Here is a 25,061-nt window from a genome sequence, read left to right as displayed (position 1 = left end):
ATGCGTTGCTGCGACCTCGGCAGCCAAATCTTGGCTGTCAAGCAGGCCCGCTTCTTCACTCTTAAGCTGAGCTTAAAAGCTTAAGCGGAGCTTAAAACCCTGCAAGACAACCTAATGAAGTTACCGCCACCACCACTCACTGAACGCGGTTAATGCATAGCTTGCTCAGCCATAGCCATGAGTCTCTCGGAAAGCATGCTGCAGTGGTGCCCCGCGAGTCGGCACAACCACTCGACAAGTAGCTAGTCCGCATTACTTTCAGCGGAGGAGTGATGTGACAGTGGTTGGGGTCTCGAAGAGACATCGAGAAAGAAATAAGAAAAACGGAAGAGAGGAAAGGCAAGGATGGTAACCAGTTTAGCATAACTGGTATGCTATCCTGCATATAGGAAATAAATGGCGGAGATTGCGGGAAGAAGGGTAGCACGCACGTACACACGTAATGCTATCGGGCCGAGCGGCATGCAGTCTTGTGTGGTATGCGACATACAGCCGCTGGTGCAAATATGTGGTCCTTAGGTATTTCAGCAATGCTTTGATTGCTTGAATTCTCGATGACTTTCCAGCTAGGAGTTGTAAAATAGTTTCTAGTGTCACCGTTATGTTGTCAAGACCAGCGCTTGCGAAAAAGAGGAATCGTCTTTGTGCAGTGCAGTGAGGGCAGTCGCAGAAGATATGCTGCAAAATTTCCTCGATGCTGCAGGCGTTGCAAAGAGCGTTGTCAGCCATCCCTATGTGAAACAAGTGTGACTTCGTCAAAGCCACTCTTAGCCTAGAATGGCTTCTCTTCGACGGAGTCCAGTTGGTATCTGAAATCACCGCAACGCGTTTACGTGGTGTTGCCGATAGTTCTGGCTTCTTGACGAATTCAGTGTTCAGTGCGAAATATCATTTGCGATTCTTCGACGTATGGCAGCAGTATCATACCTTGAAAGGGGTATAGCCTCCCCCTTATCGCCTTTTAAAGCTGACCGCACAGTATTACAGGCATGTTCTTGCCCAATCAAACTGCACTCACTTGGCTACCATCGAAATCTCGCTTGTTGTTCCTTCTGAAATGACGCATGAATGAGTTGTCCTATCTCATATACCAGTTGTTTGTATGGTCCCCACCACAGGGCGGAAAAAAGACATTCTATGGAGTCACTAAAAATTGACTATCGCAGTGACAACGTATGCACGCAAGGAGAAATCGGAAGAAACTGCAGTTGAGCAAGCTTCATTGTTTGAACGCACGCACAAAGTAAGTTTCTTGGTGTGCTCCAGGAGTATAGCCATCACCCTTGTAAAGCGGGCAAGGAAAAGTCACGCTTCAACATTCTTAGCATAGCCGGCACGTGTACACGGATCAAGTTTACGAGGACGCACTGGTTTAGGAAAAACTATGTTCCGAATCTTTCTCTGAAGCCTTGACCGGAATGTCTACCATTTACCAATTCACTGTTTCCCGTGGCTAACGAAACAACTGCTGCATCAGCGGTGACATCTGGCACCGTTTCTTTTGTAAAGAAGTGATCAGGCATTAATAAGAACGGCACTCCATGGAAGTTGATATAGCTGCATTAAAATCAACTTCAGGTATATGGAGCTGACCACTGGTATGCGGTGACTTCTTCCGCCCAGGCAGTGACTGTCTTTCAATTTTTTATTTTTTTTGCCGGGATACCATATTGCTTTCTTATGTCATTTTTGAAAAAGCTGGCAGAATCTGTTTGGGTAGAGGAAGGGTCTCCCGTTCCTAAAAAAAAAAAACGGCATTTTGGTTTGATATAACAATTTCGGTGAAGTTTTGCATATTGAGTGTGCCTCTCTGTCTGTGAAGACTGGCAAATTACAAGTGGTGAGGAGTGGTAAAAGTGTTAGTTTGGATTTGGCAGTGGATAGTAACGTGCACTCTCGTGAGATTTCTGCGCTCGCCTGTCATCCTTGTAAATATTCGTCAGTTCCTTGTAGGAGATTAACACCTCTTCTATAGGGGGGAGGGGGGGAGAGGGTTTTTGTTATAAGGAGAGTGGGACAAGGTTCGCTAAACCTCAGGTCACTTTATGAGCTTTTTTGATACCATTATGCCGTTGCCCTCGATTTGCCTTTGAAAGACAGAAGCTTTCCTGACCCATTGCGACAATTGGACGATCGGCCACTCTCTATGGAGAAGCTACTGGAGCACCATCCTCGTCTTTCGTCGGCTCAAAAGGCAGTGAAAGCAGTCTTGTGCTTTTTAAGGACTACAGGCCTACATGAACACCTTTAACTTATGTGCAGTGCCACCACTGCATACGCGTCAGCCCATTGCCTGACAATCCTTTTTTTTCTCTCTTCTCTTTCCTCTACCTCTCTTTCTCTCGCCTTTATACTCCCCTTACCATTCCTCCAGCGTAGGGTAGCAAACAGGGCATGCGCCTGATTGATTTGATTGATATGTGAGGTTTAACGTTCCAAGACCACCATATGATTATGAGAGACGCCGTAGTGGAGGGCCCCGGAAATTTCGACCACCTGGGGTTCTTTAACGTGCACCCAAATCTAAGCACGCGGGCCTACAACATTTCCGCCTCCATCGGAAATGCAGCCGCCGAAGCCGGGATTTGATCCCGCGACCTGCGGGTCAGCAGCCGAGTACCTTAGCCACTAGACAACCGTGGCGGGGCGAGGGCATGCGCCTGGTTAACCTCCCTGCCTTCTCTCTTGCTGTTCTTTTCCTCCTCCACCCTCGTTACCGAGGATTCCTGAGTGAGCGAGGACCCAATTGAAGCGCACTGATTTTGTTTGTGTCATTGTGAGTAACTTTTCATAAGACCTCCAAATGTGTTTAGTTGCACACTTCCCCTGACAAAGCTGAGAACAGTGCTTTCAAAGTCACAAAGGACAGAGCAGTGAGTTAGATTCATGATGGCCAGAGCTATGGCTACTACTTCGGCCTCTTCGATCGATGCTGCAGTAGTTGAAGCCACATTTACGATTAATAATTCTCCATCCACGGCACTGAGAGTGTATGTGTTGCGCCTCTGGTTGGCGGCATCGACAAAGACCACTGTTTGGCACTAGTGTCTTTTGTCGTTCGTGTGTTCGTCCTAACGCGGCCCCATTCAATTCATTATGATTTGGTCTTGTTCGAGCTTTTCGTTTAGCGCATCTGCACTGAATTTTCTGTTGGCGTCCGTCTGCCCAACAGAGTTTTTCGGGCATTGGTTTGATGTGTTGGTAATGTATGATTGCAAGAGGTAGTAATGCTCTGCATCCCGTAGAGCGTACTGGCGTAATTTGACTAATGATACTTAGTACCATCATTATGCTTGAAAGCCGGGTTATTTGTGCTGTTTTGTGGGCTTAGGTCCACTTCTGTAGGGTGTTGTGTTCTCCAGGATACTCAGAACCGGAGGAACCTGGCCGCTTTGCCAATTTGTGCGTGCGCGATGGTCGTTTTTTTTCTCTGTGTTTTTTATGGTCTTTATTCTACTTCGTTTCAAAATAAAATCTCAATTGCGAGGGAACGCTGATGTTTGTCGTTCCTCTTCTCGTCCCCATTCTCTGTCGTGCTGCTTTATTGGTTCAAGGTGGAATTCCATAAACTTGGCCAGTTCATGGGTGTTGCTGTCACTTGGCCAATCACTGCAGTGCCCATGAATATATAAAATGCTGTAAAGCCATATGTGCATAAAATTTTTGTTGAGATATTCGTGACGTTACTTTATCAAAACCATGCACGTTTCTCGCATTTTTAAAAAGCAAGAACTGGAGTCTTCAGTGTTTAAATTCTTGAAACTCGAGACAGTTGTGACTGACCTACTTCGATAATCGATGGGTAACTGGTGGCAGCAATTTTTTGCCTCCTGAATCGGTGTATATACGCAAAAGTATTTCACCAAGGTTTGTTGTGATGAAGAGCTGACGTGGAAATTCGCAAAAGTGTTCAGAGTCACCATTTGAGAGGCGCGTAATTCAAGAAATACCAGGTTACAGGTAGGGTTACACCTCTACACGTTTTAAAAACTGGTTGCCGAGTATCCCTGTCGGCACCGGAAGTCGAAGCTTGTGCCTCTTGCATTCGAAGTGATTGGTCCGCCATTTCGCAAGTGCTGTATTTTTTTTCTCACGCAGGATGTTTCCACTCGTGGCAGTCACAGTGAGCTTCCACTACCTACACGAAACATCTGGACACGGGACAATCTGGGCCTACCATACGAAGCTTCGAAGGGAAGTCTTCGCTGAGAAGTGGTATCAGTACTTGTTGGGAACCGTGAACTTTCTTGGAATGTATAAGATAGTAAGTATGAGCATGCCATGCGCCTGCAAAAGTGGTATATTTTTCCACTTATGGCAGACGCTCAAACCAAAGTCCAGAACAGCGCGCTTTAGTCCACTTTAGTGCTGATTTCTCTCACACAGTTCACGATATTTTGTAGTTACTGCCGTTCTTGAATGTATCACCACGTGAGTGTGACAAATGTTTTATTCACAGACCATCAGTGTCATAACAAGCACGTAAGTGACGTGATCCAGAGTCAATGTACGCTGTCGTTGCGTAAGCTGCTAAAACTGTTTTCTGCTTGAAATACTTGCTTTAGTCAGTTATAACTCAAAATCAACGCCGTTTCTCGGTCCAAGAAGCCGTAACGCCCCTTAAAAAATGTTGCGTGGTATCAATGAATAGCAGTGACCATTTCTTTACTCGCGGCAATAGTGCAAGCAGTCTTGAAAAGTGGGGTTGAGCTGAATGACATTCCTGAATACACCGCACCAATGTTCAGTATGCCACGTGCAGTGCGCTACTCTTCTGGTACCCAGTGCCATGGCAAATAATCGTGTATGGCACTGGTAGAGAACCACCAGGCATAATGAAAGGTATAAAAGCGCTTTCAGAAGCACACAATAAATGTGCGTCGACCAAAAGACTACATGTTCTGGTGGACATAAAAACAGTAATTTTCAAAGGATGTTGACACGTTTCGGCAAAATACAATGGCCTACCCGCGAGAAATGTGGCTGTAGTCTTTATTACGTGTGAATACACTTTATAAGCGACCCCAAACCATCCACCGCCGTCGGCGGCGTCCGCAGTCTTCTCTCTATCTTTGAAACAAAGAGGACTTGGCGGGCCGCAGCGCACGCTCTACCGAATAAGCCACGGACGCGACGCTGATATCGGTGTCAGTAACGGTGGTAGTGGTTCATGTGGAAAAGGAAGAAGGCACCTAGTTTCTGTCTGCCTACAGGCGACACGGCGCAGTGCCTGTCAGTAACGCGCCGTATATCTTTAACGCCGCTGCGCGCGTCTCCCTCACCCTTCGCTCGCTCCTCCGCTCTCCTCGCTCGCTGCGGATGCGCGCGCACCCCTCACTCTCGCGTGCCCGCCTTCTCTCTCAGTCTCCCGTCGAGAGCGGGTCGTGCGATGGATGTCCCGGAGGCAACGCTACCATCAACAACGAATGCAGTACAACCGAATGCCAGCAGTGCACCCGTCGTTGGAGGTGACGGTACCGCGGTGGTTTCGCCGACGTTGGGAGACAAGGCGGCGCTGCGAAGGGCTCGTGAGACCGAACGTAAGCGGGTGAAGCGTGCAGCGGATGCCGAACTGCGTGCTCGCGAGGCCGAGTGCAAGCGGGCGAAGCGTGCAGCGGATGCCGAACTGCGCGCTCGCGAGGCCGAGGACAAGCGGGCAAAGCGTGCAGAGGATGCCGAACTTCGCGCTCGCGAGGCCGAGGACAAGCGGGCAAAGCGTGCAGAGGATGCCGAACTTCGCGCTCGCGAGGCCGAGGACAAGCGGGCAAAGCGTGTAGCGGATGGTGAACTGCGCGCTCGCGAGGCCGAGATGAGGCGTCAGCATCGAGCTGCGAACGCGGCCCAAGAAGCGGAACGACAACGCAAGCGTCCGGCGGAGAAGGGCGACGAAGGCCGGTGTCAAGACGCCGCTCGCAATCGTCAACGGCGAGTGGACGTTCCCGAACGCGTTCCTCGGTTCCGATTGTGGTGGTGGGTGACTTTAACGTGGACGTTAGAAAGGACAATGGCTGGTTGGTTGACCACATGCTGAACAATTACTCGATGACGTGTCTGTCTCTCGAGTTTCCGACCACGATCAATGGTGGCTTCATAGACTTGGCGTTCAGTAGGAACTGTACGGTCCGCTCCGTCTTGCCGGATCCGTTCACCGTACATTTCTCGAATCACAAAGCGCTGGTACTAACCGTGAGCTACAACGATAACACGAATAGGTGCTAATCTGTAGTGTAGTTTGTGTGTGTGTGACGCGCTCGCGATGTGTGCATTTAATGCATCATACGAAAATCGTGAAGTGTAAATAAATAATACTTCGTATATAATGTATCTGTGTACAAATCCTTCATGACAAACAACACTTAAATTCATTATTTACACTTCAATCATCATCATCAGTAATAAAACTCCCAAGCATTTCCCCGAGGGTGAACATGGTTAAGTGCGAATGCACGGGGTGATGCTATGAGGGGGAGTAAAGTTAAAATCCGTTGGCATTCGCCAGTGAGTTAACGTAAACTCAAATTGCGAGTCCCAGGAACCATTAGACCATAAAGGCACCATAGTGTGATTAATAAATATAGTAGTGCGAATTAATAAATACCCCTCATAGCATCACCCCGTGCATTCACACTTAACCATGTTCACCCTCGGGGAAATGCTTGGGAGTTTTTTTTTTTACTTTAGGAGGGGTAGACATGAATGGTAAAACTGGTTTTCACCGCGCTAATTGGAGGTCCTGTGCAGCTGCATAGCAGGTGGAAACAGCCCAAGGTCTGAAAATAAGAGCGACCGTATATTCGTTCACTTGTTTGGACCAGGAGATTTGAACACTCCTGTAAAATTTCTTGACGGAATGAATTGATATTTGATTGATATGTTGGCTTTAACGTCCTAAAACCACCATATGATTATGAGAGATGCCGTAGTGGAGGGCTCCGGAAATTTCTACTACCTCGGGCTCTTTAACGTACACCCAAATCTGAGCACACGGACCTACAGCATTTTCGCCTCCATCAAAAATGCAGCAGCTGCAGCCGCGATTCGATCCCGTGACCTGCGGGTCAGCAGCCGAGTACCTTAGCCACTAGACCACCGCAGTGGGGATCTGACTAACTGAAAACACCATGCCTATGAGAGAACTTCACAACAGTGAACAACGAAAAAAAATTACTGTGCATTTATGCATCTTTTATTGCGAAAGCAGCTATACGGGCACTCTCGGCGCCGCCATGTCGTTACATATATAAACAGGTGCGCATATTTATGCATATATAAAATGCACACGTAAAAGTTGTCTAGAACACCATCGTTGTGAAGCCCGCCACTGCGGAATTCGAAGCTCCTACCATAGGGACCGAGGCGCGACACGTCACGCCTCTCGGCTATACAAATACAAATTAGCGTCAGCATACAAGGATGACTTATTTATACTCACCATTCACCACTGCTGGTACGCAGATGTTTAAGGCACTTGAGCGTGGCAGAGGCTTGTCTACTATCTCCCACGACATGGCACAAAAGGCCAAGTTGCGCGCTTTTAAAGGGCGTGGCACCGCTCCGTACTTTGACCTACAGGGCGTGCTCGCCTGTGTTCGTGCGGTTCTTTCTTGAAGGTGGCTCAGCAGACCACTGCTGTTTTGTTTGCGTGCTGGGCTTTATTAGAACTCAAGAATTGTGTTTGCAAGTTGCTTCATGCTTGAAGCGTGACAGACGAGCTCTATAAAACGGGGACATGCGCACACAAGACTGCGCCTGTCCTGTGTGCCTGTTGTTTATGTCCTTGTCATATAGCGCTCGTATACATCTCATTTTGTGTCACAAAGTTCGCCTACTAGCCATACACCACACGAAGGTCACATCTCCAGCTACAAAGACCGTGTTTGCTGAAGGAGTGAGCTGATAGCGGCAAGAGTTACTGTATATGCTACATTTAGGTACCAGAATTGTGCTTCTAATATAACTCGCTGCTAATTTTCCAAGCGCTCTCACGTGCGCAAAAAGCATCCTTTTGAGGGAAAGCCAACTGCACAGCCGCGCGTGTGCCGAGTGTGCCGGCCACTGCAGCGCCACCACCCCTGTTTTACTGCCGTGCCACCGCTGTCCCGAGAAGTTCGGTGACTGTATTATGTGTTTTTGCTGTGGAGCGATCTTGTTGTGCCTTCGCGCATGGTCATCGGCAGGATTCCAAAGATTCTCTTTTGGGGGATGCAAACCCTTGTTGCATCGCGGCTTGGGGAGCTGAAAGCGCTGGTGTAGCTTAAATGAGGCTGTAGTGCAGGTGTGGTTTGAGGAGACCAGTGCTTATTTTGTGCCTTCCTGTCGACGCCTATGCCAGAAGAAAAATATTATACTGATATTTTTGCGACTAAAGTAGGCGATGACAAGCAGGTTATGTGTGGATTATTGCAAGCTTGGAACAGCTATAGCTAGCTGCTGACAAAGAACGGCCGCGACTGAAAGACAAACATGTTTGAATACTCACCTCACTAGCCTATCAAAACAGCGTAACACTGTGCAGTAATTGTGCAACATAAAGTTGTGCTACGTAATGATCAATTTATTTCGTATGTACCTAGGTCTGCTTAAAATTCCGGTAAGCTGGCGTTATTTGTAGACTGCAGAGTGATACGATTTTAAAAATGCGCTTTTTTACCGCCACGTATTACTTTCTCGAACCGCCAACTTTATTGTTTCAAAGCGCTGCGTCAAACATTGCTTAACTTAATCCAGAATCGTGTCTGCCGGAGTTTTTTTTATTGGCTATTTAAAACAATCAAAACAAAAAAATAATGATTCTCATAGTGACTATCATTAGAGCAATTTATAGCACCAGCTTCATCTAAATTAATCATTTGCTCTATGGTCTCACATTTTTTTCTTTTTTTGCGTTATGCACTAGCGAAACGCACACGCTGCCGCTGAACCACGCCTGTTTCTACAATTGACAGGTGAGGCGTTCCTGCTTAGCGTAGACGCCACAGCGGGCATGATGGCAGACCTGCGCGCCACTCTGCTCCCATAGGGAGCATTTACAATAACGCTAATAGCAGCTAGCCTTTCATCCGTGACGTTCCGATTTGTTGCTATCGCATTCTTTGTTACACACTTGCAACAAAGTTTCTCACTTTTTTGCTACCCCATGGACAATCTCGAAGGTGTCGTTATGCAGCTGTACCATACTTCGAAGGCTAAGGTTGCTAAATATTTCAACAATGGTAGATGGCACGAATGTTTTGCCTGTTCTTGGTTCATGAATTCCAGTTTGAGTTTATCTCACTTAGTCCTGCTTTCTCGGCGCGAGGCGTGAAACAACGTGAATTGTGCAAAGCACTGTTGTTGGTGTTTTAGAGGCCGGCCCATCACAAAACGCTCAAATATATTTAATGATGAATGATTTAATGATGATGGGCAGAACGCCTAAAAAGTGAAAGCTACCTGGGTTCTCATATTGGTTAACTGCGTAACCGTAGTGACTCCTTCGTTGATTCCCCAAAACAATGATTACAGTGTAATGTGCACTTGACTGTTCTTTTAACAGGCATTCAGTGATACTTTAAAACGACTATTGTTACGCGCACGCTTGTTAGTTTCCTTAAGGCCATATTTAGTCATGCACCGACAACCGAAGTAGGTTAGCAATTGAGAAGGCGATGGGCACAAGGGCCGATTACACTATCGCAATCTCTTCTCGAAAGCGACACTCAAGCTTCCTCCAATTGTTCGTACTTTTATTCCTCATGAAAAAAACAAACGAACAAAAACACACTTTATGCTAGCGCCAGACAATGTTTGAGACCGTAAATTAGTTCAGTGAGTCATTCACATACTTATTAATAAAGTACAGATAAACATCAGCTCGAACGAATCGGCCATGTGGTTAGCGAAAACTTCTAGTTTCAAGTACGAATTCTTTAGCTTCAAACCTAATATAAATGAGGCAATCTTCATCTCTCTCTTCACGACATTTCAAGCTAAATTAAGCGGTTTGCAAGTGAGCGAAGATCGCTTGCGAAACAGGCCTATCTCCAAATTTATTTGAAGGTGTATGGGATCATTGTACCCAGCCATATACCGAATGTCTCAACCCCGTTATAGTACCTGTGGTTGCGAATTCCGTTTCAGTATTCATTTCGCTTTATATGCCATGTTTAGAGTTTAGAGCCTCACACGAAGAAAGTATTTCTCGATTACAGCTGATATCGCGGCGTCTATCGCGTTTTCCGATTCATCGTAGAAAGAACTAATGTCACCGAATGGAAGTGTCACCAACCAAAACCTCGTATTTAGTTTGGTATAACAGGTAATACGCTACATCTGGGCTCGCTATAACGAGGTTTAACACCCGCGAAACAAAAGCCAGCACCTCATGCATGTGACAGGTCGATCGCGCTGCAGGTTTCTTCTTTGCGTATGCCTTGCAGTGGAACCCTCAGCAGTGGTACACATCTACAGATTTCCAGGTGTTCCTGTTCATGCTGGTCTTCACGATGCGGTTAAAAAGGCAAGAGTGTTTTGCTGATTTAGGTTTTTGTAAAGTCATGTGCTTTTGTAATCTTTTGATGAACTTCATTGCCGGAGAAAATAAGTCTGCGTAATAATTACTTATTTACGTGTTCATATTAGCATTTACCTTAACGCTTTATCAAGTCCATGAAATGGAAAAAAAAATGAATCACTGAAGCGTCTACATAACTATGGCTGCGTCAAGAAACTACGTCTCGTTTGAAACATGGAAGAGGTCATACTTTGCAGTGTTGGAAATTCTAGATAATCGTTCATAGTTAGGAAGAGGGCTGAAAGATAGCATCGCGTTGCCCTCACTGGTACGCGTGTTCTTTTTTCTGATCCTTCATGTTTTATTATCTTTCTTTCCTTGCTTTTTTTATTCTTGCTTTTATCTGTTTTTTTTATTGCGTTTCGAACTGCTCGCAGAAGTGGAAGAACATCGCCAGTTTTTCTTGTCATGGCACTGGCTATGGTGTGCAGCTTTGTGGAAAATTTCTACTACCAGTACCCACCAGCGGTGCTTTTTTTCGTGCCACTAATGAGGTGAGTAAGCAGTCGTGCACCACAAGTTGAGAATCAGTTTATTCATTAGTGTATTTGTATATTTATTTACGATACATCACACGGATACCTAAGCTGCACTGAGCGAGGAGGTACAGAACAATAAACAGAGAAAAACAAACAAACGTAAAAAAAGTACTCTGACGAAACAGCAAGGATGGTGGCGTGCAGTGGGGTTAAATGACGGGGGTTGCGTGAAGATGGAATGAAGTGGCAACAAAGTGGGAATGAAGTGGGCATGAAGTGACTGACTGAAGTAAGATGTGAGGCGGGAGCATTAGTGGGCGCAGTGGTGGTGGGAGTTGAGGGACGAGTGGCACACATCCTTAGTGGTGTTTACCAACTTCGTGTGGGTAAATTCTACTACGATCTACGATGGTCCCCGGACACGAAAGTTTCGACTAGAGAAATTATTCTCAGTAAAAAAAAAAAGAAACCTAAAGGGTCGCTTAGGCACTCACTCAGGATGACTCGAAGAAGAAATCAGTCATCTTTTTCTTTTCAGTCGACTTATTGATCGTGCCCCGCCACCATATCGAAGGCTTCCTGCACACTGTTTTGTACTGCCTCACGTGGCTTTGTGGATTGAGGAGGGGTACGACCAAGCACCTTCGTTCTTATTTCGTTAAAGTTAATATGCATCTTTCTTCTCACAAAAATAGCTGATCTGAAAAGAGCTTCATGTTTCAGGATAACGCTGCCTAAAAGACCACTCACAAGATCCACTCTATAACCGGTATATTTTTTTGTCCATTTTATTGTGAGACGACCAAACTTAATTCGGTTTTGAGATTTGATGCCTTTCGTGTTCCCCTACGTAAGACGGGACTTTAAGCAACATTTCTTCGAATTATATAGCTGACTTTATTAGGGATGTTTTTAACCTTCACTTCTGGGCATACAACATGCATTTATTGATGAAACGGTCACAACACTTACTTTCACGCTCAAAAATGGTTGTCATGTTTTTTGCGCCTCATTTTAGGGATGGGAAGGCCGGAGAACATGTATATTTCATGCCATACAGCTACGTCCCCAGCTACTGTCTCGGAATCGTTGCTGGCTTCTGGTACACAACAAAAGGGTCACAGCGAATGACTAAGGTAAGCAGTGGCGCTATGTTCTTTTTTAGACTCTTTCCTTAAGTGCGTCACTTACACTTTTTGTCAGTTTCGTTTTGCGACAGAGTCAGTGCCACCATGAAGGCCTAGTTGAAGGGAGAGAGTGATTGTGGAGTAAAGAAGATAAAAGGGATGCTATTTCCTGCCTCCCTCCATAGGTGCACGGTTCTGCGCCCTTAGAGATTGGGACGCATAGAAGTAGGGAAGGAGAAGGTAACAGGGCAGCCGGATATCTCGTCAGCGCAGGTGGAAGCATGACTATAAAGAGTTACCCTGTGGGCAGAGTTCTGTAGGAAACGAAAATTCGAGGAACGCTCGCACGCCCGGTATCTTTGCCCGCGCGGACAAAAGGAAGTCCTCCGGAGTTGTCGTTGGGAGACTAAGCAGGCGACCGCGGCCCACCGTCATGCATCGTTCAACGGCCAGATCAGGGTAGGAGAAAATGGTGTCCTCCAGTGTTTCATCATCGCCGTATCTGCGACGCACAGACGATCAGCAACGACCCGTGGAGTGTATACATATGTATCGCAGGCCTGTCGCTACCAGTCCGCGGGTGAAGGAGGGACCACCACTCGCGTCTCTCCAGGCAGGGCTCCGGAAGGGGTCATGGCTGTTTGCCACTCGCCACCCGCATGTCGGGGTCAGCCGTCGGTAGCAGCTGCTGCAACCGTTGCCGAGAGTAGTCCGACGAGGTTAACGTCTTGGTGACTGGTGCATCGCAGCAGTGCTCAGCCTTAGCGGTGGTTTGACGCCCGAGTCAGGTGGACGGGTATGTTGGTAGATGGTACCTCACGTGATCAATCAGAATATCATCATCTTGCGTTTTGAACGTGCTTGGGATTCAACATTGGGCTGTTATTCACGCCGTCAGGGCCTCCCTTTAATCCCGGCCTCTTCGGCCGCCTATTCCTGGCGACGAAATGCTGGAACTCATGTCGTTAGATTTCGGTGCGCGTTGAAGAGCCCCAGGTTGTCGAAATTTCCGGAGCACTCCGCTAAGGCGTCTATCATAATCATATCATGATTTTGGGACGTGCTGTACGAACAGTCATAGGCGCGTGCACGAATGAGGCAAAGAAGACCACCGCCCTCTTTAATCACCTAAGAGGAGGAGGGCGAGAAATCTGCCCCATACGTTTACTCACTAGCAGCTCACTCCTTAATGCTTGTAGACAAGGGTTACGACCACGCAGCTTTTCTAACATTAATAGCGGCGAAAGGGATCTTTTGAGAACTGTTCACTCCCGGAAAGCCAGGGACCAAATGCAAAGCATTTTGAGAAGCCTAGTCATATCGCTTCTTTATCATTTTTTATTCATTTTTAAGCATGTAATTTTTCGTACTCGAGCAGAGATAGAAAAGAAGGGGAGAACGTTGTGACGAAACTTCTCCCCCATCCCTAAATGAGAACCGTGCGAACGCCTATACCAGCCACTATTATTATTATTATTATTATTATTATTATTATTATTATTATTATTATGTCTCTTTCTCTCTCAAGTGTCACGTAACAGTGGTAACTAAGCATTGCGTTTATTTTAACGACGCAGCTCAAAGTGGCCCTTCTGTGGGTGGCAGCACTTGGCGCCATCTGCGTCGCCCAGTTCGGCAGCGTCCTGTGGGCAGGATACGACCACCCGTCAAGGGTTACGACGGCTTTGTACGCGGCCACACATCGTGGACTCTTGAGCGCGGGAATGGCATGGGTAATCTATGCCTGCCTCACAGATAGAGCCGGTAGGTGCAACTGGAGTCTGCCTCTGCAATGCTGAGCGTTATTTATATCTGTGGATATTCTCACATACTGCGGAAATCCGTTACCATTATCAATGTGCAGGTTTCCTCACAAGCCTACTGAAATGGCCTGGATGGGCTCCGTTGAGCAGGCTTTCCTTCTCGGCATACATGATCCAGGACATCGTGATACAGCATGAGTGGGAAAGTCTCGCCAGTAGAGTTGACGGAGGCTATTATTTCATGGCAAGTATTACTATGGCTTTTAGTGGTCAATTAAAGAGTCGTATACAAAAGTCGGGGTGCTCGGTTGTTATAGAGGTTCCGCCGCCTTGCGTTTTTATGCTGTTATATTTTCATAAATTCGACGTCCACCAGTAGTAAGCTCTGTGGAAGGTACAATACCGCGCTGCGTGGCACTAACGTACGATTGCATTAACATTCGAGAATCGAATAATTTCGGTATGTAATTGTGCAAGCTGTTTCCTTTTCGAAGCCTGATTCACCAGTGTATACAACTCTAGATATCTACGGCTCTAGACTGACGATCCCTTACAACAAAGCTGAAACTGTCGTAGAACAAGTGAACGGGTCTTTTATTGGAATTGCTCAACCTAAAAAAAATCTCGAATACATGGTAGTCTCTACATACACAAGCAATGTTATGTTGTCACTTCATCTTATTTTGACTTTAGGACGATGAGGGCAGAAAGTTGGGCAAGTTGGTATCGAGAATAGTAGATCGTGGTTCTAGCGAACAAAAAAAAAGAGGTAAATTAATAGAAGAAACACACGACTGCGCTGTTGTGGCTTTGCTTTATTTGGAGCTGCCCTTCATGCGTAAACAGACGCGCTTTGCGAAAGCACGATAGAGTAATGGATGGATAACGAAACGAAACACACTAAAGCAGTACCGGAAGTTGCCGACTAGTGCGCTGCGTCACTGAGCCTCATGGGAGACGCCATTGTACCATGAACCGCGAGATGAGGACCACTAAGAAACTTGAATGACGCCTGAGATTCGCCTTCAAGAGAAGAACACATTTGCGTAATCAGACCTTGTTTGGATCTCCTTCTAACGCTCTGGGCTGGCATCGCTGTTTGTTCGAAGCCTCAACCGTGCCTCGAGAAAAGGAACTTTTTAGTTTTTGAACTATCCTTGAATGCCTACTGCAAGTTCAGTTGCAATGTGCCCACTAAATCATAATTCACGCTTTCATGAAATAGTGGTTTAGCCAATGAGCTCATTGTCACACACTTCAGGTTGAGGCCCCGCCGATCCAACATCGACGTGCAGCAGACTCGCAGGCTTCCACTTTACGCTTCGGCCTGCGACGCCTGAAAGGCCTCGAAGTGGCACATTTCGAATTTATTTGCGGGTTGGCCGACCCGTGCGGGGTTGCACGTGTGGTGATGTGTGGGCCCGACCGACGCACTCATAGAGCAGACACGGAGTTTGATTACACATAAATAAATATTTAATTGAAACAAGGGCAAATGCAGGAGTTAACAAAAATAACAGAGGAGGCAAACTGATACGCGCGATGAAAAGAACAGCTAGATAACACAATATGCTAAAGGAACACCACAAGAGGTACAAGCACAGGCCAATACGCGGAATGTTAATAATATAACGACAAAATGGAAATCAGAAAAGAGCGATACAAGGGAATAATTACACAATGATCATGGTGGCGCTTTTGAATTTAAACGTGCGACGCAGCGCACACTCCAAATATTTAAAAAAAAAAAGGCTGGTTAAAACAATTTAGCAGTTTAAAAAAAGTCACAATAAAAAGTTTTATACGGACCAGGCCAGCTCTTGGTGCACGTAGGGGAGTTGACGGGTGCCGCTGAAGGTCTCGCCGGCTTGGTAGACGACGAGGGTGCCCGGAATTGCAGCCGTCTCAATACGTTGCGCGGGTCACTCCGTGCTCGCCGCCTACGCGAGACTCGCGACACCGACGACCGCACTTGTTGCTGGCTGTACGTCAACTGCTCTTCCGGTGCAGTTCAAACCGGCTCAGGGGCGTACACGTGCTCCCGTCTCATCTGGGAGTAATATTCCCTGTTTAGATCGCCGGTGCCCCTTCCGGTACCGGTGCAGGGAAGACGAGCCGGCGCCACGTTGGGTCGTTATAGTCGCCGGATGTCGTCCCCCAACACAAAAGCGCCCTTCCTTGGTAGGTGGGGCCCGCGGATGCTCCGAAAATTGGAATCGTTTGTGACATAGCCCCCTTCTTAAGAATATTACTCCGTAATATTCAGGAAAATCACAAACGCACAATGTTCGGCAGCTTTCAGTGTTCCGGTCGTCCACCAACGCGTTTCTTTTTTTCGCGCACCATTTCGCTGACGTGGACGACACCGCAGAGAACACCTGACACACCACACTTTCACGGTCACTATACGATGAAAGTCAGAACTCGCGCACAACGTCATGGCCACACACATTCGAAAAGAAAATCACAAAAATACTGCACGATTTAAGGACAAGGCACGTAGGCATTCTTTCATGCCACATATTAAAACAATACACGCTTTAAGTGGTATTGAAAAGTCACTTATTGACACGCAGCTTTCAGAAAAGATGAATGAGTAATAAATCGGCATGATCATTTGTGCAAAGTTTTTGGACATGCTCCACACTAAAGCGCTTCCTTTCAAAATAATAATAGAAAGAAAAGTCTTGAATAACATAGCATCATGTTTATCACACATGCGTACCGTGAGACACTTGGATTGTATGACCAACCGGTCTTTTAAAATGAAAAAGCCCAACTAATAAAATAACAATATCCCTAAATTAAGGCTTCCCTAACAGAACGGGTAATAGGTTGAAACAACGGACATCTTCTACTAACACACAGACGACAAAAGCAAACCAAAAAATTAACTAAGCTATTAGTCCCCCCATTCATGGAACGCTCCTAAATCGAAAAACATAAATGAACATTGTTTTAAAAAATGTTCTTTTTCTTTAAGGCCACGTTTTCACTTCGATGTGCGTAACCTTTATCCGCGCTCGAGGTGGTCGCGCTCTTGGGGGAGCCAATTGAAGCAACCGGGGCAGGCAAAAGCGTGTACGGCCGCTACACGGACACCTGTTTCCCTTTAGTCTACACCTCGGAGGCATGCCTTCATCGACACCGCGTTCTACGGAAACGGGTCTCCGAACCATGTCGTGCCGCTCGGCCGAAAGGCGCTGCCTCACAAGGCGCCCCGCGCTTCGAGCAGGACAATGAAGCGAAGGGGGTCGGCTCTTCCGAGCTCCACGAACAAATGCCTGCCTGACCCCTCTATCTGTCGGGCGGTTTGAAGCATAGGAACCCTCTCGACTGGCGAATGCCACAAAACGCAAACGATGCTTTCGTTGCGTTGATTGCCGTTTGGCGATCCGCGATTTTCCCGGTTGCTTTGCAGCCTTCGTTTTCCTTCGGCTTGTGCGGCGTCTTTTTCTTTTTGCACGTTGCCCCGTGATCACTTTCGAGAAGTCTGCTTGCATCATTTGCAAAGCAGAAGTTGTCTCGTCTGTCTCATCTGCAGCTGTGCTGTCTATACAACCGGGGTCTTTCTCTAACTTACGGACACCCTGACTTGCGGGAAGCTGGACTGACGGCTGAGCAATGCAAGCGTCTTCCTCGGGGCTGCACCGCTCGCACCTGGAAGAACTACTTGCCCCAACATTGCCCAGCTCGCAGTGTGCGTCAGCACTCGACTGTGCCCCGCTCTCTGTACAGGGGTCCTCACCTACCGGGCCGGAAGTACTGCGAACTTCACATTTAGCTGCTATGGCGACGCACAAACAGGATGGCTGTGCCAAGTCCATTACAGATGGCATTTCTGTATTAGCAAGACTCTCCAGGCACAGCGCCTCGTCGCCATCACTGTGGCCTTCAGTGGCCTTTGTGGCCACAACGGGACTTTCAGCAGCTAACTTTTTAGGTTCACTCGTGAACCCGATGTTCTCCCCAACAGTACTATTACCTTGGCCGGCTCTCAGTGCTCTGGCACCTACGGTCTCTTTGCCCCTTTTTTGCCTTGCATCAAAAGCCTCAAATTCGCGCCGCCTGCTTTGAATCTTCAGGCGCAGTTTCTCAACGTACTCATGGTACGACTGTGCCAACTTGTTCGGGGCATGGACGGTCGCGCTATTAGAAATTTCAGAGCCTGAGCAGGGGTCCGGCTGCGTAGTGAGCGGTCCTAATTTCAAGCGCTCTTTCGCTTCTTCTATTCTGAGTCTGGACCGCTCTTTTTCACGTTCCATCTCGAGTTGCATATCTTGCATGTACCTAGTGCGTTCTGCATCGCGCTCCTCTTTAATTCTATTTCGTTCTTTTTCGACGAAATTGTATAACTCTCTGCCTACAAAGCCAAAGGCTTTGCCCCGTTCAATCAGCTTATCAAACTGCGTGCCATCCATTGCTATACACAGTTGTCAACCAACAAAGCAATTACAGATCGGCTACACACTGAACGCTCAGAGTTACGTCAGTCTCCCAGACATCACCACATGGTCGGCCAATCCTGTCGCGGACGCCAGATAATGTCACACACTTCAGGTTGAGGCCCCGCCGATCCAACATCGACGTGCAGCAGACTCGCAGGCTTCCACTTTACGCTTCGGCCTGCGACGCCTGAAAGGCCTCGAAGTGGCACATTTCGAATTTATTTGCGGGTTGGCCGACCCGTGCGGGGTTGCACGTGTGGTGATGTGTGGGCCCGACCGACGCACTCATAGAGCAGACACGGAGTTTGATTACACATAAATAAATATTTAATTGAAACAAGGGCAAATGCAGGAGTTAACAAAAATAACAGAGGAGGCAAACTGATACGCGCGATGAAAAGAACAGCTAGATAACACAATATGCTAAAAGAACACCACAAGAGGTACAAGCACAGGCCAATACGCGGAATGTTAATAATATAACGACAAAATGGAAATCAGAAAAGAGCGATACAAGGGAATAATTACACAATGATCATGGTGGCGCTTTTGAATTTAAACGTGCGACGCAGTCACACTCCAAATATTTAAAAAAAAGGCTGGTTAAAACAATTTAGCAGTTTAAAAAAAGTCACAATAAAAAGTTCGATACGGACCAGGCCAGCTCTTGGTGCACGTAGGGGAGTTGACGGGTGCCGCTGAAGGTCTCGCCGGCTTGGTAGACGACGAGGGTGCCCGGAATTGCAGCCGTCTCAATACGTTGCGCGGGTCACTCCGTGCTCGCCGCCTACGCGAGACTCGCGACACCGACGACCGCACTTGTTGCTGGCTGTACGTCAACTGCTCTTCCGGTGCAGTTCAAACCGCCTCAGGGGCGTACACGTGCTCCCGTCTCATCTGGGAGTAATATTCCCTGTTTAGATCGCCGGTGCCCCTTCCGGTACCGGTGCAGGGAAGACGAGCCGGCGCCACGTTGGGTCGTTATAGTCGCCGGATGTCGTCCCCCAACACAAAAGCGCCCTTCCTTGGTAGGTGGGGCCCGCGGATGCTCCGAAAATTGGAGTCGTTTGTGACACTCATCTATGGCGCAATGTGACTTCGTTGATTTTGTGCCTGATGGACGAATGCACTTCATTTGGGTCCATCGGAACTGGCGTCAGCATGATGCGAGCTGCTCCCACGTCGGAATAGAAAGATCAAGTTTCTCTGCATGGTGCACCGAGGTCCCGTTGGACAGCTATTGTTCAAATGAAGAGCTGGTAATAGCAGCCTCCAGTTTCGACGGCGTGATGACTTCACCACAGCGTAACGCCGGGCCACGCCAGAGCAAGCGTTCGATGTTAACTACATGACGATGACAAATTGTGGCTGAATCCTCTGTAATGTGTGGGAAGGTTTAAAGGTGTACTGAGATATTTTTTCGGGGGTGAGTTTACTCTGCTATACAAATCTCCTGTATAGAAAAATGGCCCTGACATAGTCTGACGCTCAGGGAATGCTGATCAGATATTTTATTTTATATTAAAGACGTATTTCTCGCGGCGCGCCCACCGACGTCGACATCAAGTTGGCGTAATGCTACAGTACCAATCCTGATGACTTCACGCAGGATTCTGGCAAATTGTGAGGACGTCAAGCACCAAAACAAATGCAAAAAATGGCAGCTTGCGCGTTGCCTTCTGTACCTTCTCGATTGTCTGCTCGCGCTCAGTGGTCACTCTCATCTAGCGTAGCTGTGAGGGGAGCTAGCGCAATCTGGAATAGTGTGCGTGCACGCGAATACAAGATATAAGCTTATCGGAGGGCAAAAAAAGTAATTTGATTTCGAATTTGTCGTTATGCCGCCAATATTTTGCCTGTAAAGTCTTGAGCCGGAGAAACGGGAATTGCAGTGGGGATGACAGTAGACAGTAAGGGTGTGGACTGCGCCACCGCTGACGCGGAGAGTCGCGGAGAGCTTCGCACGGAGCAGACGTGTTTTTTCCCCGTCCCCAGTCATTTTGGCAGTTTTTGCTCACTCCCGTGGGCGTATTTATTTCTCGTCTACACCTTGAATAGCACTCTAGAGTGCAGCTCTTTTTTAGGGCTCCAAGGTTTAGCATGTGATTTCTCAATCCCCCTTTTTTTCTTTTTTATCATTGTTAACTTTATTTCTATGGCACCACTCTGGACAGTCCCTCAATCCCGTCGCTAATGGCGGACGGCCTGCCTGAGGGCTTCCCGTCAGGTTATGCCCTCGACTTGGCAGAAAGAGCCAAGGTCTGCGACCTACTGCTCGAAACCGCGGCACAGGTCTTGCACACAGGAACGGCCGGCCGACGAGTCGGCAGTCGGATTCGCTTTCTGGGCGCGGTCGGTCAGTCGGCAGTCGGCTGCGCGGATGTCTTTCGGAGGGAGCGGACGTCGTTTTTCGTCGCTCCTCCAAGTCTTTTCTCTTAAAACGCCCGTGTCCTCTTTTTTTTTCTTTTGTTCTGCTCCCACGATCGCGCTCTCGAGCGTAGCCCTTCTCAGGGCTCTAAGGGGGCAGAGCATTATGTAGCTTTAACTCGTTGTTTTTTTATCCTTTTTTTTCTTTTTTTTCTTTCCGACCTCATTTGAGGTCTGTCGCCACTTATCATGGCCGACGGCAACAACGAGCCATCACACAAGTCCGAGGCTCTCCTCTCAGACCTCAACGGAGCCGCCAACCACGTGGACTCCACGCCACAAACATGTGGCCCTAGCCCAACCGTCAAAGCGGCCAGCCTGCGACTCACCAGGGCCCGCCGCCGACTGGCTCGCAAAGGCTCCTACCCCACGGAGAAACCGGAGGAGACACCTACGTACAGGCCACAGACTCGACCACATCCACGGCGCCAGCAACCGCCCAAGAGGCCGGCTGCCACACAAAGACACCGAGGAGGCCGTGCGGCGGCCATTACAAAGCCAGCCGCCATTTCTACGGCCACACAAACTGACGAGTTCCTGTCGCAGTCACCGCCCAGCAACGAGGAAACCAGTGGCACCAGTTCCTCCTCTCCCACGACGTCTTCGTCCTCCTCCTGGGAGCACGAGACACCCGCCACCTCACCGAGCTCCGAAAGCGAAAGTGTCGTGAGCTTGGAACAGCCTGAGCAGGGAGCGTCGTCTGCTGCAGCCGCCGGCACCAACCCAGCCCGCGATCCACCCGTGCAGCCACAAACTAGTTTCCCCTCCCAACCAGTCCTCCCCAGTCCTGACGTCACCGGATAGAGTGGCGCATATGCCACAGCCCTTTCCCGAGGCGAGCGTGGGTCAACTCCTTGTCTCCCCCCGTCCTCCCCTCAGGCCAACAACCCCCTCCCTCTTCCGGCGGGTCCCCCAAAGGAACTGAGCGGACCACAAAGAGAGGAGGTGCCACTCCCCTCAACATCTGGAGTCTCCCCCTCCCCCCAGGCGGGCTTTGCAAGCTTTCCCCCTCTTCCAACCACAGAGGCCCCGGGCAAGCTGACTCTCTGCGCGCCGATTGACTCCTCTCTGCCACAGACAAGAGGGAAAGGGAGGGGGAAACCGACGACGAAGCAGAAGCCAGCGCCACGCCCGGTTTCCTCTCAGGTGGCAGCGGCGATCAGCGCCCCTATGAGGCAATCACCACCGCGGCCTGCTGGTGACGCGATCGGCCAGACGATCATTTTCAGACCGGTCGGCCGTAAGGCACACTTCCTGGCTGCATCGAGGGATGCAATCTCTGCCTTCCTCGCCGGTTTTGCAGCCACACAAAGGGTGCGGGTCAATCACCGCCGCAATCTCGTCGCTGTCGACACCGCCCCCAACTCTGATGTCAGTGCTCTCCTTGGGATCACCACCATCGTTGATGTCAGAGTAAAGGCAAAGGTGCTCGACCTGAACTCGTGTGTAGGGGAGGTGTTTGGGGTTGATGAAAACATTCCCCTCGACCGCATTGCCGCGAACATCTCCTCAGCGGCAAGGACCCTGTCGTGTGCGCGGCGCGGCTCCACGCTTGTCATTACTTTCGAGGGAACTGTCGTGCCACCCGAGCTCTTGCTCTTCAAACAACGGAGGCCGGTGCGGGCGCGCCTTCCGCGTCCACTGCAGTGTGCGCGTTGCGGTGTGTTTGGACACGCCACCGCAACGTGCTCGCGTGACAGGCGCTGCCTCCGCTGCGGCGGGAAACACGCAGAGGGTCCCTGCCCCTCAGAGAAACCCCGCTGCATCAACTGCAAGGGCTCCCACCCCGCCAACGAACCTCGGTGCGAGTCATGGCAGCTGCAGCGAAAGGCAGCCTTTCTCCTCGCCTCCTCCGGCGGAAAGCTGACGCGCCGCGAAGCCATCGAGCAAGCAAAAGCTTCGCTTCAACGGGAGGCTTCAGCGGCAGCAACGGCAGCCACACACCCTGGCTGCACTTTCCGCGATGCCCTGAAGGGCAATGCCACCACAGCACCGGCGCCGGCGGCCACACAGCCTACACGTCCCCCCCCCCCCCTCCCCAAAAGGACGCAAGGGATACAGTGATGACGGCACTGGCCGCGGCTCTTCGCGCACTCCTGGAGACCACGGTGTGCAGCCCGGCCACGCGCGACTACTGCCTCGCAGCTTTGCGCGCACATCACGATCTGACACACCATGGCTAGTGCGTCGAGGAAGCCGCGGCCGCGGATTTTCCAGTGGAACGTGCGTTCCCTCCGCCGCCGTTTCCCTGAGCTCGCCCGCTCACTGCCCCAGCGCGACCTCGACGTCCTAGCACTGCAAGAGACGCGAGTTCGTGATGGGGCCCTCAACCTGCCAGGGTATGTGGCTTACCACGGGGCCACGAGCTGCAGGAGCAGCGCGTGCCTAAGCACGCACTGCAAAAACCCGGCGCACCCACAGGGCCTGGCAAGGACCTCTCTCTACGTGCGCGCGCGCCTTCCCCAAGTGCGTCTCGACGTATCTGACATCGTCGGTGCGGGCGTCGAGTGTGTGGCAGTGAGGGTACGCGTGGGCACGACAGACACATGTGTCACGAGTGTCTATGTTCACTCGTCGTCCGATTGGGACGCCGACTTCATTGTGCGGCTCGCCGATCGCCTCGGGAGTGCTGCTGTGCTGTGTGGGGACTCCCATCACACAGCGTGGGGGTGCGCGAGTGTAAACGCCAGTGGCCGCGCATTAATGGATGCCACCCTGCGCGCTGGCCTACACATCCTCAACGATGGCAGCCACACTTTCGTGCGTCCCGGTGCTAAGCGCAGTGCGCTTGACCTTACTCTCGTCACGGACGACATCTACTATTCGTGGCGTCGTGCGCCAGACACTGAGGGCTCGGATCATTACCCGATCCTCTTGGAGCCCTTCTATACCGGCGCCCCGCGCACCAATGTGTACAGTGCTGTGAACTGGCCCCGTTTCCGCGAACTGTGTGCTGAAGTGCCAGTCGCGGGCGACTTCCTCCAACACATTGTGCAGTGCGCGAGTGCCGCCACGACGGTGTGTCGAGTGCCGACGGGCACGCCCGTGCCCGACATTAAGCTCCTTAACCTGCGCACAGCTCGCCGCCGGGCGCAGCGCAAAGCGGAACGTTCGGACAAGGCTGGACTGTTTACAACCGCATTGACGCGGTCTGTCGGCGCCACGCCCACAAACAACGGGATCGCAGCTGGTCCAGCCTCTGCCGCACTTTCGACGACCCGCGCTACCAGCGGCGTGCCTGGCGCGTGTTCCGAGCCCTCCTCCGCCCCCGTGTGCCTCGACATCCGGAGCTCGCTATCGCGGTCACACTTGGAATCGGCACCGTGCAACTTGCCGAGTTGTTGGCTGACACTTTCGCGAGTGCGCCCACTGCCAGTGCAGCTGCTACCGTGCCCGAGCTGCCACTACATGCACGGCCCGAACTCTTTGCGCCCTTTCGCTTCTTCCCCACACCAGCTATCGTGGAAGCGATCGACGAGCTGTGCACAGCCGATTTCAGCATCCGGGAGCTACGCGATGTACTCGACCCTCGGGGGCGCCGCTCGGCGCCGGGCGGTGATGGCGTCACATATCAGATGCTCCGAAACTTGGATGCCACCCAGTTTCGGAATCTGCTTTACTCCTACAACATCATCTGGCGCACGGGGGAGCTACCAGCCTCGTGGGGAGAGTCCATAGTAATTCCCATCCACAAGAAAGGGAAGCCGGAGTCCGAGCCTTCATCCTACCGACCGGTTTCGCTCACTTCGGCCGTGGGGAAAACATTCGAAGCTATGGCGCTCCGGCGCCTTCAATGGATCGCTTCTGCTCTGGATTTCCTCGCGGCTGAACAGACCGGTTTCAGAGCACATCGAGCGACAGCTGACTCGATCTCGGACGTCGTGAGCCTTCTTGAGGAAGCCAAGCACCGTGGGGAGGCGGGATACCTCGTGCTTTTCGACGTAAAGAGTGCGTTTGACTCGCTCCCACACAACACCATCCTCAACGCCCTTCGTGAGATGCGTGTGTGCGCGAACATGCTCCGATACGTTGAGGCTTTCCTCAGTGGCCGATCCTTTCGTGTACGCGTCGCCGGTGAACTCAGCAGTCCTCGAGCGGTGTCATCGGGTGTGCCGCAGGGCAGTGTGTTGAGCCCCTTTCTTTTCAATGCAGCTCTCGCATGCCTCATCGACCACATCCCGCGAGCCACTGCTTACGAAGTGCGCACTGCGATCTATGCGGACGACATCGCGCTCTTCACCAGTGGCCCCACCCTTCGTGGTCAA

At 50.0% G+C, this 25,061-nt stretch overlaps 1 protein-coding gene across 2 annotated transcripts in view; it reads left to right on the top strand.

Moving 5' to 3' along the window:
• LOC142772030 (nose resistant to fluoxetine protein 6-like) overlaps window positions 1–25,061 on the top strand; it is a 91,989-nt gene that overhangs the window by 57,265 nt on the left and 9,663 nt on the right. For both annotated transcript variants that reach the window (XM_075874105.1, XM_075874104.1), the window contains exons 10-15: window positions 4,099–4,264; window positions 10,419–10,498; window positions 10,930–11,046; window positions 12,050–12,167; window positions 13,736–13,922; window positions 14,023–14,165. In XM_075874105.1, coding sequence (XP_075730220.1) covers window positions 4,099–4,264; window positions 10,419–10,498; window positions 10,930–11,046; window positions 12,050–12,167; window positions 13,736–13,922; window positions 14,023–14,165 — 811 coding nt within the window. The remainder of the gene's footprint in view (window positions 1–4,098; window positions 4,265–10,418; window positions 10,499–10,929; window positions 11,047–12,049; window positions 12,168–13,735; window positions 13,923–14,022; window positions 14,166–25,061) is intronic.

This window comes from Rhipicephalus microplus, chromosome 9 (genome assembly GCF_043290135.1).
Source record: "Rhipicephalus microplus isolate Deutch F79 chromosome 9, USDA_Rmic, whole genome shotgun sequence".
NCBI classification, from domain to species: Eukaryota; Metazoa; Arthropoda; class Arachnida; order Ixodida; family Ixodidae; genus Rhipicephalus; species Rhipicephalus microplus.
The sequence above is the reverse complement of the archived record's forward strand: the minus strand, read 5'-3'. Positions and strand labels throughout refer to the sequence as shown.